This window comes from Corvus hawaiiensis, chromosome 18 (genome assembly GCF_020740725.1).
Source record: "Corvus hawaiiensis isolate bCorHaw1 chromosome 18, bCorHaw1.pri.cur, whole genome shotgun sequence".
Lineage (NCBI taxonomy): Eukaryota > Metazoa > Chordata > Aves > Passeriformes > Corvidae > Corvus > Corvus hawaiiensis.
In genome coordinates, this window is record NC_063230.1 from 14,398,486 (window position 1) to 14,411,758 (window position 13,273).

At 41.7% G+C, this 13,273-nt stretch overlaps 1 protein-coding gene across 2 annotated transcripts in view; it reads left to right on the forward strand.

The window, feature by feature from the left end:
- The first annotated feature begins 2,544 nt into the window (after positions 1-2,544).
- The window catches only part of GLT1D1 (glycosyltransferase 1 domain containing 1), a 43,755-nt gene continuing 33,026 nt past the window's right edge, over positions 2,545-13,273 (forward strand). Inside the window, exons 1-3 of one of the 2 annotated variants that reach the window (XM_048322730.1) lie at positions 2,545-2,957; positions 10,375-10,523; positions 12,528-12,633. In XM_048322730.1, the coding sequence (XP_048178687.1) occupies positions 2,890-2,957; positions 10,375-10,523; positions 12,528-12,633 (323 nt within the window). In that variant the 5' untranslated portion in view covers positions 2,545-2,889. The remainder of the gene's footprint in view (positions 2,958-10,374; positions 10,524-12,527; positions 12,634-13,273) is intronic. The other variant, XM_048322729.1, reaches the window with a different exon arrangement.

Sequence of the window (13,273 nt, forward strand, 5' to 3'; positions counted from 1 at the left end):
TTACTTTGGAGAAATGTTGGTAGTGGAGCAAGTGATGCTTGTAAAAGTAAATATATTCATTTAATAATGGGCCTGTGTAAATAACATATGCCATTAAAATGACTCATTAAATATATTCGCTCTCTTAACTAGTTAACAAATTTCATGACAAAGGACAATGAGGAAAAAGCAACCAGCTGTACAGACATCTCTTTGTGAACTACTGTAACATGACTGATTCTGTAATAAAATTACATTTCAGCTTTTCCTAGCTTAATACAATATGTGATATTAACTGTGATTACATTTTCTGAGGAGTTCAGTAGTATTTTCTGGAGACTCAAAGTAATGAAGCACAGTTTGTATTATTGTGTCTTATTTTCATGTTCTAGGCCCTTCATAATTTACCTTGATGAGTGAGATTTCTATATTGACCTATCCCACACCTGGTAGAAACAATTAACAATGCTGAGCAGAAGTTGAAATGTACATTAAAATGTTATTTAATTCTTCAAGTACAGAGATGTGGGTACTCTCGCTGAAATTCAGAAGTTACTGTTGGAACCCGAACCTTCTCTCTGGCAGAATGGCAGCTCAGGAAGGAGGTTTTAATTCTCCTCCAAACAATACTTAGCTCCAGTGTATTTAAAACTTCATTATGATACATCCATGACCCTTTCTCTGAACACAGTGGCTGCACCTGTGTCTGTACAGGAATATATTAGTGCCTGTATGTGTTTTTGACACACAATGCTGCACATTTCCAGGCTGTTATTTTTTTCAGTCGAGGCCTATATAGCATAAAGCCGGAGTTACCATAAATAGTGATAAAATGTTAAGATCTCTTTGAATGTTTCCTTTATTTCCTCTTTATTTCTCAGACGGTTGAGTTTCCTCATTTCTCATGGAGCAGGCTTTGTCTTACTTTGATGTTTGTGGTTTTGTCTTGTGTTGCACACTAAATGTGTTGGACAGCTTCTGTTAATCCAAAACGTGGCTTTCTGAGCCACAGTCAGATACCCTGCTTCAGGCCATGCACCTGGAGAATCCCCATTTTTGGTGATACAGGGGCGAGGTTTTTCCTGGCTGGCATATGCTGCCAAACCTTCCTGGTGTGATGCACCTGGGTGATCTCTGTTGTGTGGGGGAGATCTTGGAAGCAGGAGGGTCTGTTGGGGAAGGATTTAGAGTAGCAGTGTAGCAGGAGCTGAAGGGCTGAAGTCTCACGCAGCCTGTGTGACACCTTCAGGTCTGTGACCAACTCTCAGAAGCCCAAATGTGCTTCACATGGGCCACTTCAAGGCTGGAATCCTGGCCAGACGGACAAAAGGCCATTACATCTCAACAGGAGTGGGATTTCATGCCAGAAACACTTTCTAAAATGGTGACAAAGCTGGCTTAGTTCTGCCTACCTGTAGATTAACATTTACGCTATTTTTAGCATTTATGCAAGATTTGATGCTCTTCTAGATTGTAGCCAAAATTTTTAGTTCCAATGGAGTTTGAAGTGGTCCAAGTAATGTTATGTTGAATCTAAGTGATAACTCAGTGAGATGCAGTTAACACAGCTCTGCAGCATTAAGAGTCGTTAGCAAAACATGAGCCTGCCTACCAAAATGGTTACAGTTTGCCAGAACCCACTCCAGTGTGTGTTTTTATCACTTCTGAACCGTCAATTCCAGAACACCTGTTAGCCTCAGAAGTCCACACAAATTATTGGAAGAAGTACTGTTTCAAAAAGGATTACATTTTATATTCCTCTGCATGTGGCATATTTTTCTCCCTCTACCTGATACTGAAATATGAAGAGTAATTTAGGCCACAGTAACCAGGCACTGCAGCTTTTGAAGAGCACTTTTCCCCTGTCTTTGCCAGCCTTTGGGGAAGCAAGCATCTGTATGGCCCTGTGGTGAATTGTATCAGGCAATCAGACTGGTTTATAAGCAAAAAAGGGAGTTTTCTGCCCAATCAGCCCCCCTTCTCATCACTACCAATGTCCTGCACCTGTTCTCAACACTTTTACAAGATGCTGAAACAAGTTCAGGGTGGGTATCTACAATCAGCCACCTGTTTCCTATTAATCTCCCAACAGACTCCCTAAATTGGCCTCTCATCTTCGTGCCTGCTGCCCCACTCAGCTGCTCTTTGTGTTTCTGAGTGTAACTGGTGTGGACCCATTTTGTCTTGAAGACTGGCTAGATAGTTCGGGATATGCTTTTCTTAGTCTCAAGTTCAGGTTTGTTCTTTTTATCCTCCCTGTTTCGTTGTATCTTTGGATTCTGCCTGCTGTTGTGGTTTCTCACTGGACCTTTCCTCTAGTCTCACACGCTTTTGGCTCTACTTCATTATATGGTGTTCCTGATGTTTGGAGTGCTCCTTTACCCATCCCGTTGCCTCGTTCTTTGGGCTAGTACATTCCTCTGGCTGTTCTGGTGGTTGGCATCTTATCCACGTTTCGTTTTTATTTTTTTTTTTTCTAACTGTATTCCTGTACCGAGTATGAAGCATCTCATGGGAGGCACATGGTGATATGAGGAACTGCTTCAGGAGATAGTAGCTGCTACCATCCTTCTATGATGTTCTTCTCAAGGGGCCTTTGCGTTAATGTTTCCCTGGCCATGATCTGAGCACATCATCTTTGTGGCTGAGGAACGAAAACACACAGCGCTATTTAGAGGTGTGGGAAGGCACCCAAGCCTTCTGGCTCGCTAGCCGAGTACCCTCTGCCCGGGAACACCTGCCAAGGCTGGCCTGTGCCCGCACAGCCGGGCCGCGGGTGGGTCGCGCAGCGCCCGGGGCTGCGGCCGGTTCGGCCCCGGCTCGACCCCGCTCCGCAGCGCAGTTTCCGGGAGCCGCGGGCAGGTGAGGAGGCGGCGGCGGCCGCGGGCGGAGCGGAGCGGAGCGGCCGCTATGAGGCTGCTGCTGCTCGCGTGTCTCCGAGCGCAGACCGGCAACGCCACCACGGCCGCTAGGATTCAGTAAGTGCCCGCCGCGCTGGGAGGAGGGATGCGCTGCGCGCTCCCCGCGGGGCTGCGGCGGGGAGGCGGCCCCGGCCCCCGCTGCCCCTCGCAGCCGCCCCAGCGGGGCCGGGCAGGGGCGGCGGGGCCCGCCCGCCATGCATTGCCCGCGCCGGCGCACGGAGGCGGCTCCGCCGAGCCGGGGGTGTGCGGGGGGCGGCGGCCGAGCCACCCGGCAGGTCCGGGGACACCGCGGGGACCGCCCCCGCTGCGGCGCTGCCCGGGCACCGTGCCCTCCCGGCGCTCGCCGTGCCCTCCCGGCGCTCCCCGTGCCCGCGGTGCGGGGCAGCGGCCGCCGGCGGTTCCCCAAAGCGCTGCGTGCGGGTCGCTTGGCTGGCTGGCTGCGCCCGCGGGGTGCCCCTCGTCCCTGGCCAGCCGCCCCTCGTCCCTGGCCAGCCGCCCCTCGTCCCTGGCCAGCCGCCCCGCGCAGCCTGGCACAGCCCGTGGCGGTCAGCGGTTTCCTGAGGCTGCCGCCCTGGGACATGGCCAGGATGGGCCAGACGACAGTGGGAAGGGCGGGAGGCAGCTCCCGAGGCAGGGTCTGTGCCGGAGCCATCCCGCTGCAGCAGCAGCTGTGCAGGAGCCGCTCCAGTGGCTGCCCTTGCTGGGGGGTTCGACATGCGGCTCTCGTGGGGATGACGGACACGGGTCTGCAGTGCTGGGAAATTGCAGGGGCTAACAGAACGGCAAAAATATTCCTAATGTCCCCATTTAACTTTTTCTGTGACGTGGAGAAAGGACGTGGCTGACAGCATCGCTGAGGGCTTCACTGTGCATTGAGCTATAAAAAAAATAAGTCACTATAAAAATGAAACAATTTCCCACTGGTTTTGTCCTCTTGAGGCCCAAAATAACGGTTTGGTTTTATCTTATCTGAAAATCATCCACAGTTTAATTGTTTTCCTTAGGATGAATCTCCTGGGATAGCCTTCTGCTATTACCAGTTTTCCCTGTGCTTGATCTGTGTATTATTTCATGTGTAATGTTATGCATAAAAACATCCACAGACATTAGGTTTTCACACTGCTTGTGTCATACCAAGTGCAGCCTTAGACTTCTGTAGGGCTACTCTATTGTACAAGGTACTGATAGAACATATCTGCTGGTCCTGTCATGTCGCCAGGCACTGAAGATACAAAGCAAGGGGAGTATAAAGACCAGAAAAGCTGAAGGTTTTGGTATTTTAAAGCAATAATTGTTACTAAAATATTGAGACAAAACAAGTAAATTCTTATGTATGTATATATGCATATTTTTATGCCTGTACATATCAGCAGAGTTCCTGTGTGGTGGTTTCTGTGGCATTCCACATTTCCTTTCATATCTTACTCTTTGCTCTCACTGGGTAATACGCAACTAGTTATTCTTGGGGACATCACTGCGCATTTTTCCTCTCTAAGGTTATTTACCTTTACGAATTAAATATTTACTTACCTTCTTCCAATTCCACTTTGAGGAAAGTCAGACAAACATTTAGACTGTGGAGCAGTTCAGAGCTAATCTAGTGGAAAGCAGGTTTTGCATTGTTTCTAGTTAAAGTAAGTCGGAATAAGCCAGAAAAACAAACCTTAACAGAGTCTGTCAAACTGTCTTTTAATTACACTGAGATTGATAGTGATATGTGAGCACACTGCACTGAGGTACAGTCCTTAGCAAGATGCCTTTACTTGAGTCATGGCAACCAGCAGTTGTGGTGGCTCTAACTGTAACATGTGATGGTGGCCTAAAATAAGGAGTTTTAGGATGAAAGGGCATAGAGTTGGTGAGCTACAGCAGCTCAGCTGGCAGATGGTTTAACATATAACCACGTTAATGCAGCCATTTGCAGCTGTGTGAACACATCTCCAGTGACCTGTACAGAGCACAGCAACCCACTGCAGCATCCTGTTGCTTCCCAGGAGTACTGTACGCAAAGTGTGGGAATTCCTTACACAAAGTGGATGCTGTTTTCTCATGCACAGAGACCTTCAAACAGAAAGAAAATAGCGAGTGAAAGATAAACTTAATTCATGTTCACAATAAAGCTGGGTAAAGGATTCTAACAGAAGTAGTGTTTGAGAGTTAGTAGCTTATGTCACGCTCAGTTCCTGTCTTATCACCTGCTGTAAATGTTGAAATAATGTAAATTTACCTGTTCAGGGAAAGAAAACAATTCTGATCAGGGAAAAAGCAAAGAGTATTAGCTAGCAATTAAGTCCATCTTCCTGACTAAAAGGCTAGTCAGGTCATCGCTAAAACCATCCTGTGCAGATATTTCCATCCAGTATTGGTTTCCTTAAGACTTTATGCCATTAAAAAAACCTGGAAAGCTCTATGTATGACCAGAGGGTTGGGCATGTTACTTTTAACACTAATCTGCCATACCTGAGGTTATGTGTGCATGGTAAATTTTGTATCATGTATGTTAATACACATAAAATACGTATTCCAATTACTATTTGGCTACAGTTGTATCTGCATACGAGCTTAGGAATTTATTTGTTCAATTTTTTTTTTAATATTGAACTTTTGATTAAATATAAACGAAACAATGACGTTGTCTCCAGGTTGAACACTTGCCAGCATGGATTAATTTTATGGCTTAATATCACAGTGTATACTCTGTTTATGATATTACAGCTTTTTCAATAACTGCTTCATCTTTTCATAAATAAGATATTCATTTCCTGTGTTTAAAGTAAGTGGTGACAAAGGTACCAGAATCTAATTTGGCTAAAAATCAACTTGCTAAAACAAGTGCTATAATGAATGTGCTGTGGGCTTTATTCCTATTGGTGTGCATAATCTTTAATCACCTTAAAAAATATGAGCAAATAATAAAGAGCAAGCAAAAGTCCTTGTTTAGGCTGCCATTGTTCAGCCTTAGAAATGAGATCAAACAGGGTGTCAAGGAAGAAAAGAAATTAATCTTCCCTGCCCCTTGAAATGTTTTGTTCATCTTTTATTACTTGGTAGTAAGGAGGAATAGAAATCTGGAATTAATAGGTTAATTAGAAAGATTTAGATTAAGTATTTTGCCAATATGTAAACATTTTCTGGAGAAGGAGAAATTGTTTTGGTTCTCATTAAGTGGCCAGTTGAGACAGCCATTCTGTAAATCTTCAGGTAATCAGCTGCAAGAGAATTAAAAACACAAGTTCAGGGACGCTTATCATTCCTCTTGACAATTGTTTTTTAGATTAGACATTTATTGGAGTAATTCTGAGCCCAGACATTTCATCTTCCCCTGTCTGCCAGTGTTACAATCCCAGGGCAGGGAATGCTCCTCTCCTCGTGGCAGGTGTGGGAGCTCCTGCACCTCCCTGCGTGGGTTTGCTCGGGTGCTGGGAGATCTCTGCTGGCTCTGCAGGGCCATTCCCAGAGCAGGAACCTGCAGGGCAGGTGTTCATCTGCACCTTTGCATGAGCTGCCGTCACTGGCAGGGCCTGCCCTCGGTGCTGCTGCTCCCCAGAATGGCCAGCACTGCAAGAACCATGTGTAACACAGGTTTAGGCTTTGCAGAGTTCTTTGTTCCTTCCAAAGCTCAGTTACTGACTTCAGAACACAGAGAGACAAGGAGTTGGTCACCTTCTTTGCTCACATTTTTAATTTCTGTGATTCACAGTGAATTTTATTCATACTTCATTGATGGCAATACAATTAATTAATTAATGCAATGCAATTTGTCTGTGTTGTCACAAGGGGAAGTTTGAGAGGGAAATAAAATGAAGGGCATGTTGTTTTAATGAGTATGATGAAATAAGATCATTGACAAAGAAAACAGGAGATCAAGCAGGGTTTCAGCTCCTGTAATTTGATGAGCTTCAGTGGGAACTGTGAGTATTCAGGTCTGGCCAAGTTTATAAGAGGCAGTGGAATGACTCTGCTCACTTAACAAGCTCTGAATTGTGCCATATACATTTAACAGTAGCTGGTGCACAGCTGCTGTGCAGAACAGACAGCTGAGGGAAAGAGATAATTAATATTTTTGGATGAAGCCTATTTTGTGCCATTCAAAAAGTGTCAGTGTATCCACCTACCAGGAACTTTTTGGAAATCAAACATTCTTTGTCTGCAAGTAATTCCATTAAATCAGTATCAGCTGAAATTTAGAACGTAAATGTTTCTGAGAGGTAGACATCACATAAAAGAGAGCAAGTTTCACAACCATAATACCTTAGAAGTAAGCACACTTTTAACTCCTGTGCCTTCTTATCAGCCAGGCTGTGTTTGGAACTCTAAAACTGTTTCCTGATATGAAAACCTGTGAACTGCAGATTTGTGTTGAGGGAGGGAAGACTGGCAGCCAGGAAAAGTGAGAAGTAGTGATCAATAATGTAGGGAATAAAAAATTAAACATTGTAAAACATCACTTGGTATTTCATAGATATGTTAGAGGAAAATGCTTTTTCTATAGAAATCTCGAAGCGGAAATGTGTCAGAAAAAGGTTGTACCTTTTAGCAGGATCTCTCTGCACACAGAATAGATCCAGAGAACACACTTAGAAATTTCACTTTTAAGCTTTGTGATTTCCAAAGAATATAAAACATATACCAAACAAAAGAGAAATTCATTTCCTGAACGCTAAAATGAGTAGGACTGGAAAATACTTTGTCCAATATTCAAGTGTGTATAAATATCACAGTATAAGCAGTGACCAGTATAATGTACTGTGATAAATGCTCTTTCACATTCATTGAATGGCTAAAGTTTTCCCTAATGCTCTCTGCCTAGGAAAACATCCAAAATCTGGGATCTGACAGCTCAACTCCATTTTAGAAAGAACATTCTCCCCAAGTCATGGCATTGGCTTCCATGAGAGTTTCAGTAGAAGGGAAAAATATGGCAAGGCAAATTCTGGATGCAGGCAATAATCACTATTTGTTAAGACACTTGGAAATTTATCTCCTATATTAAGAACTGTGATAGAGAGAAAATGTAGCCTTGAGATTTAGCATTTTCAGTGTTGTCTTTGATTCCCAGACAGAAGGAGCTGTATTAATTTTTATTTTTCATTCAGAAAGTATTTGTTTATGAAATGGCAAAATAATGTGAATACACAGTTGCCAGGAGGAGAAAAGATATGGATAATGTGTCTCTTCTGTCTTGGCTTCATTCAGGGACATCTGTGACTTCATAGACAGATCAGTCTTCAAAAAAAATCTCCTGCAATAACTCTCTAATCATGTTCCTTAGTAACAGCATATGTGTGAAAATCATAGTCTGCTTTTTTTGGTTATAAAGATGAAAAGTCATTTAGAAAATATGAAAATATCACTGTATCAGTACTTAAATGCTACCCAATAACTCTGCTTCCATGCACATGTATTTCCATATATGTATAATTTGAAGCCTGTTACTAATGATATCAAACTCAGTGCAATGTTTAGGGGATTTAAGGCCTCTTTAAATATGGGAATTTGACTTATTCTGGGAATATTTGGTAATTTTTCCATCTAAAGATGCAATTTTTATACATGCTCCTGAGTAGAATAAAAATCTGTAAAAAATAAAAAACCAACTTGGAAGTAGTAGAGGTAATCCACAATGCCTGAGCCTTGGGACACTTGAGAGAGTCCCTCTCTATTTACTGCAGAAACAGCTGTCATTCCCCAGTGAGATTTGGAGCTGTGGAAACTGTGGAGGAAAAGTAGTCATCCCTAGTATATTTAAAAAAGAAGACACTTTTGACTGGAATTCCTGGCTGAGTTTCTTGATTCCTAATGTCCTGAGAGAGTTATTTTCAAATTAATTGTAATATGCAAACATATTGCTTGTACACGATAGTGATTTATGGTAATTGGAATGCTGATGGGAAAAAGTCCTTTTAGACTATTTAATGAGCACCTGTGAAATTATGGAATGCATGCACGAGCATCCCAAGTATTTGCCCGAGAGATTTTCATTCCACAGCTGGGAGATTTGGGCATCATTATCTAGATATAAATTGAGAACCTCTTTCAAGAGGAAGGCAGGTACTTGGAACCAGTTCATGGGGCAGCTGGTGTTAATAATGGCTCAACCATGTCAATAAGGAGCTTAAAATGTGGCTGTATTTTATTATTTATTAGTATTTATTGTAATTTATTGGTCTTGTTTTGAACAGTGGAATTAAATTTAAGAGGAGTTTCTTCTTAGGATAAGGAAGAAATCCAGCACCATATGTTGTGCCAATGGCGCTCTCTGAGATACAGCGCTGACACATTCCTTCCAAGGCCTCCAGACATTTTACAGCACTTTTAGCACCAATTTCTGCAGTAATGACTAACTTCTGCAGGACAGAAAATTACATTTCTTGAGAGGCTATGAAATTATCAGGAAATGAAGGCAATGTTATCCAGGAAGCCGATGGGTTAGCAGGACGTTAATGCCAGAACAATTAATGCACAATGAGAAATAAATCAGCTGGAACAATATGGAATAAGCAGAAAGCATTCTTGTGGTGTTTTTATGATGCTGAGATTGTAAACATTCCATGTCAGCAGACACAGTGCTCTCCCTTCCATCCAAACACAGATTTTCCCCTGTATGTTTTTTGGCTGATGTTCTCGGGAACAGTGATAACTGATTCCGGTTTCATTGAGAGGAGTAAAGCTGTCTGTAATCAATCAGTTTCTTCACTCTGGCAGTCTTTGCACCAATGTTTTAATATGAGGAACCATTGTATATAAAGATGAATGGGTAAACTGACACTAAGCAGGGTTTGTTGTTGGATTTGTTTGTGGTTTTTTGTTTTTGGCAACTGAGATTTTTAAAACAGGCTGTGGAGGTATTTGTGTAATTACTTCTGTGTGGTTTTTTGCTTATACTTCCATTATCCTTTGCCTGGTTTATAAATGGGTGAGCAAAGACAAGACGCAATTAAGCTCACAATCAAACAGAAAGGGAGCACAATTCAACTCTCTTTTTCTTGATGTATTAATTTTTGATGTTTTGTATTTGTAGTAGCATTGACTAGCTGGACATATTTGTGCTTTCTTCACTTGGTGCCCTTTCTTCAGAGCAAGGGTCTGAGAATCTGCAAGAGCGAGGTCTGACACACTCACTTCAAAAGGAGGGTTTCAGCATAATAAGTAGAAGCTCAGTCAGGAGGGGTCCTGGTTATCCCTCACTTCTGCTGATGGTCAGAAGTTATGTTGATAAGGCTTGGGCCATGGAGTGTTACACTGCCTGGAAGTGTGCCTGTGGCTTCACAATGGTGAAGGTAACAAATATCTTCCAGGAAAAACCCAGCCTTGTAAATAGCTCCTGGTTGCTTGAACAAAAACAGCATAAAATTGAGTATCAGAGCAGTTTGTTAAGGAAAAACGATTTGATTAAGCTTACTTAATATACTGCTGTGCCTATAACATTAATAGTGACTTCTTTATTCTTTTTCTATTTGTTCCAATAATGAAGGAATCATCTACATGCTGCAGGTCATACCTGTATTCTTAAAGATGCTTTCATGTACGAAAGTCCAGCTGAAATAGCAAATCTGACCTCCACAGACAAGTTTGATGCAGCCCTGGCCATTCACCTTTATAAAGGAGGCAGACTTCTGCAAGGTAATCCTCTTTCTACTGTGCAATAAAAATACCTCTTAAAAAAGTACTGCAAGGGAAGAGAATGAATCCTAACTGTTACAAATGGCTATAAATGTATAAACCCACACAGAATACCCTTATTCTGTTTATCCACTTGAGCAAATGTTCCCAAATGCTACAAATCTTTCTCCGTGGGAGATCTGATACAGAGAGGAGAGAGCTAAGTAAATGTACTTTTAAACCCCATAGTGCTTTTCGTAATTAAGTACTTTAACTGCACCAAGATAAGAGCATTATATTAACATTAGGATCCTTTCAGCAAATGTGCTCTTCCAGAGGACAATGGCTTGGCTAAGTAGAGCTGGGGTCACATGGAAGAAAGCAGAGAGGCTAATTTGATTTTTTTGCTCAAAAATGAGTCAGGGTTTTTTGACATGAAATAACATTCCTGTCATTCCTGTCAGCTAAACTATAGGAGACAGGATGTTATCAGACAAATAATAAAATTTTCTTTTCTCTCTAGCCATGTAGAACAAAATTTTAGCCTGCCATTAATGATGCACTAGAAGCACTGGCTTTCAAAATTACAGGCACCGTCACCTACTGAAAGTGCAAGTGTGCATCTGTTTTTGAGACCACCTTTGTATTGTATAAATCTGTGTGCTGGAATAAAGGCACTTAATTTCATACTTTCATCAGATCTCAGGGTGCGTTCTGTTGTCTTCGTTTGGAGACTTCAGGAGTGCCCCCCCAGTTTGTTCTGGTGGGTTTGCAGAAAGCCTAAATTATGATGTCTGGTGTGCCTGAGTTTCTTTTGTTCCAAAGGAGCTCTGATTTCAGTAGGGACCTAAAATACAAATACAACAAATTAACAACAAAATAAGTCTGTAAAATGAGCTCTGCTAACATATGAGTTAAGACTTGTTGGAATATAGATATGATTGGTTTTTTTGACAAGACCTTTAATTGTTTTGGAAGAGGCTTTTGGAAAGTCTGAGAACCAATTTTTTTTTTTTTTTTTTTTTTTTTTTTTTTTAAATGAGGACCAAAAGATAAAGTTGAATTTAACTGTTTATTGGAGTAAAATTTTATTGGAGTTTAACTTGCATGGCAATGTCCAAACACTGCTGCTATAAGCTTTTCAAAATCCCAACTGACCTGAAAAGCCTGATACTTTACAAAAGCTCAGTAATTTAAATAAATCAGTTACACTGTTCTAAAAAGTATCAGCAAAGATACTGAAAGAAAAAACCAAAAATCTGTGAAAGGCAACCCAGTAATTATAGGATTGATGAGATGATCACAGTCAAAGGGTAAAAGTTATTGCAGGCTTCTTGGAGGAAAGAAGTAATTCAGGGGGCATTCCTGACTCCTGTAACATTTAGACATTTAGTGATTACGCTCATCATTGCTGCCATAATACCCATCTGCTGGGCCTCATCCTGGAAATTTTGTTTACATGACCAGCACATGTAATAGATGGCATAATAGTTATTTGCTTTTTAAATTTATTAAAGAGGTGATACATATTTTATATGGTATTGCAGACAGTCTGTCTCTTGAGGATTAGAGGCAGTGGTGCTTTGATAGTGCACATCAATTCTCTCCACCTGCAAACATTAGAGTATAATATCAACAAATGCCAAGGAAATTCTCCAAGTAGCCAGAATGGTAATTAGTCTTTCATTCTTTTTGCTTGCTCTCTCATTTAGTAATGAGGAAATTAGCAATGCTAATGAACCCTGATCTTACAGCTCACATAACTTTCAAAGATAAATGTGAAATATATAGTACATTTTCTGTCTTTATCAACATACTTTGTTTCCCATTTGGTTTGATGTCCTGTGAAAGTGCATAGTTATAGTGTGGGGGGTTCCAGTGCCAAAAAAACCAAAAATTCAAGTTTCTCCAGGTTTCACAGATTTTTGCTCAGATATGTGGGTCAGCATTATCAATGTACTTTTTCACTCCTAGTCATTAGCTTGACATGCTGGCCAACTTCTCACTGCAGTCATTGCTTTGCAGGTAGCAGAATTCCTTTTGGAATCATCTTTGGTGGGACAGATGTAAATGAAGATATCAAATGCCAAGAGAAGCGCCAGGTAATGGGAGCAGTGTTGGAGAAAGCCAGGTAAGAGCATTTGTGGAAGATTTATGGCAGGAAATTGCATTTTTGTAGTGGCAGATCTTTTAGAGAGTCATGACAAGGGAGTATTTTCAGGGTGTTTTAAAGTCTGGAAAAGTTCTAGTGACATGTCAGTATAGGCATCAAATGTAGTTCAAGAACCCATCATAAACCAGAGGAAATTACTAAAAACCAGAAAGATTTTTGAGCATTTTTCATCGTTTCAACATCCCCAGAAAAGCAGTTTTCTCCTGAGTGGTCCAAAGGTTTGTTGACTTCAGCAGTGTTTGATCATGGCCATGGTGGGGGAGGAAACCTTTTTCTTGTTGGAAACAGCAGCACAGAGCAGGATGGATTTTGGGTCAGGCAGAATCTGCAGCAGGCTTCTCTCTGCTGGGTTTATCTTTGCTGATACCACTCCATGTTCCAGCTATTATTGGCTCACTTAGCACTGGCAGAGATGTGCTGCTCTGTCTGTAATCCCCTATAAAACGTGGTAAGTAAACAGATTTTAAAGACAGCGCTTAATCACACTCATTGAAAAATCATTAGGGCATGTTCTTATGTCTCAGTGTGACTTGGAGGTGAAAGCAACTTAAGGTCCCACTCAAGAAAAAGTTTATATACTTGTTTACTTTTGTTATCA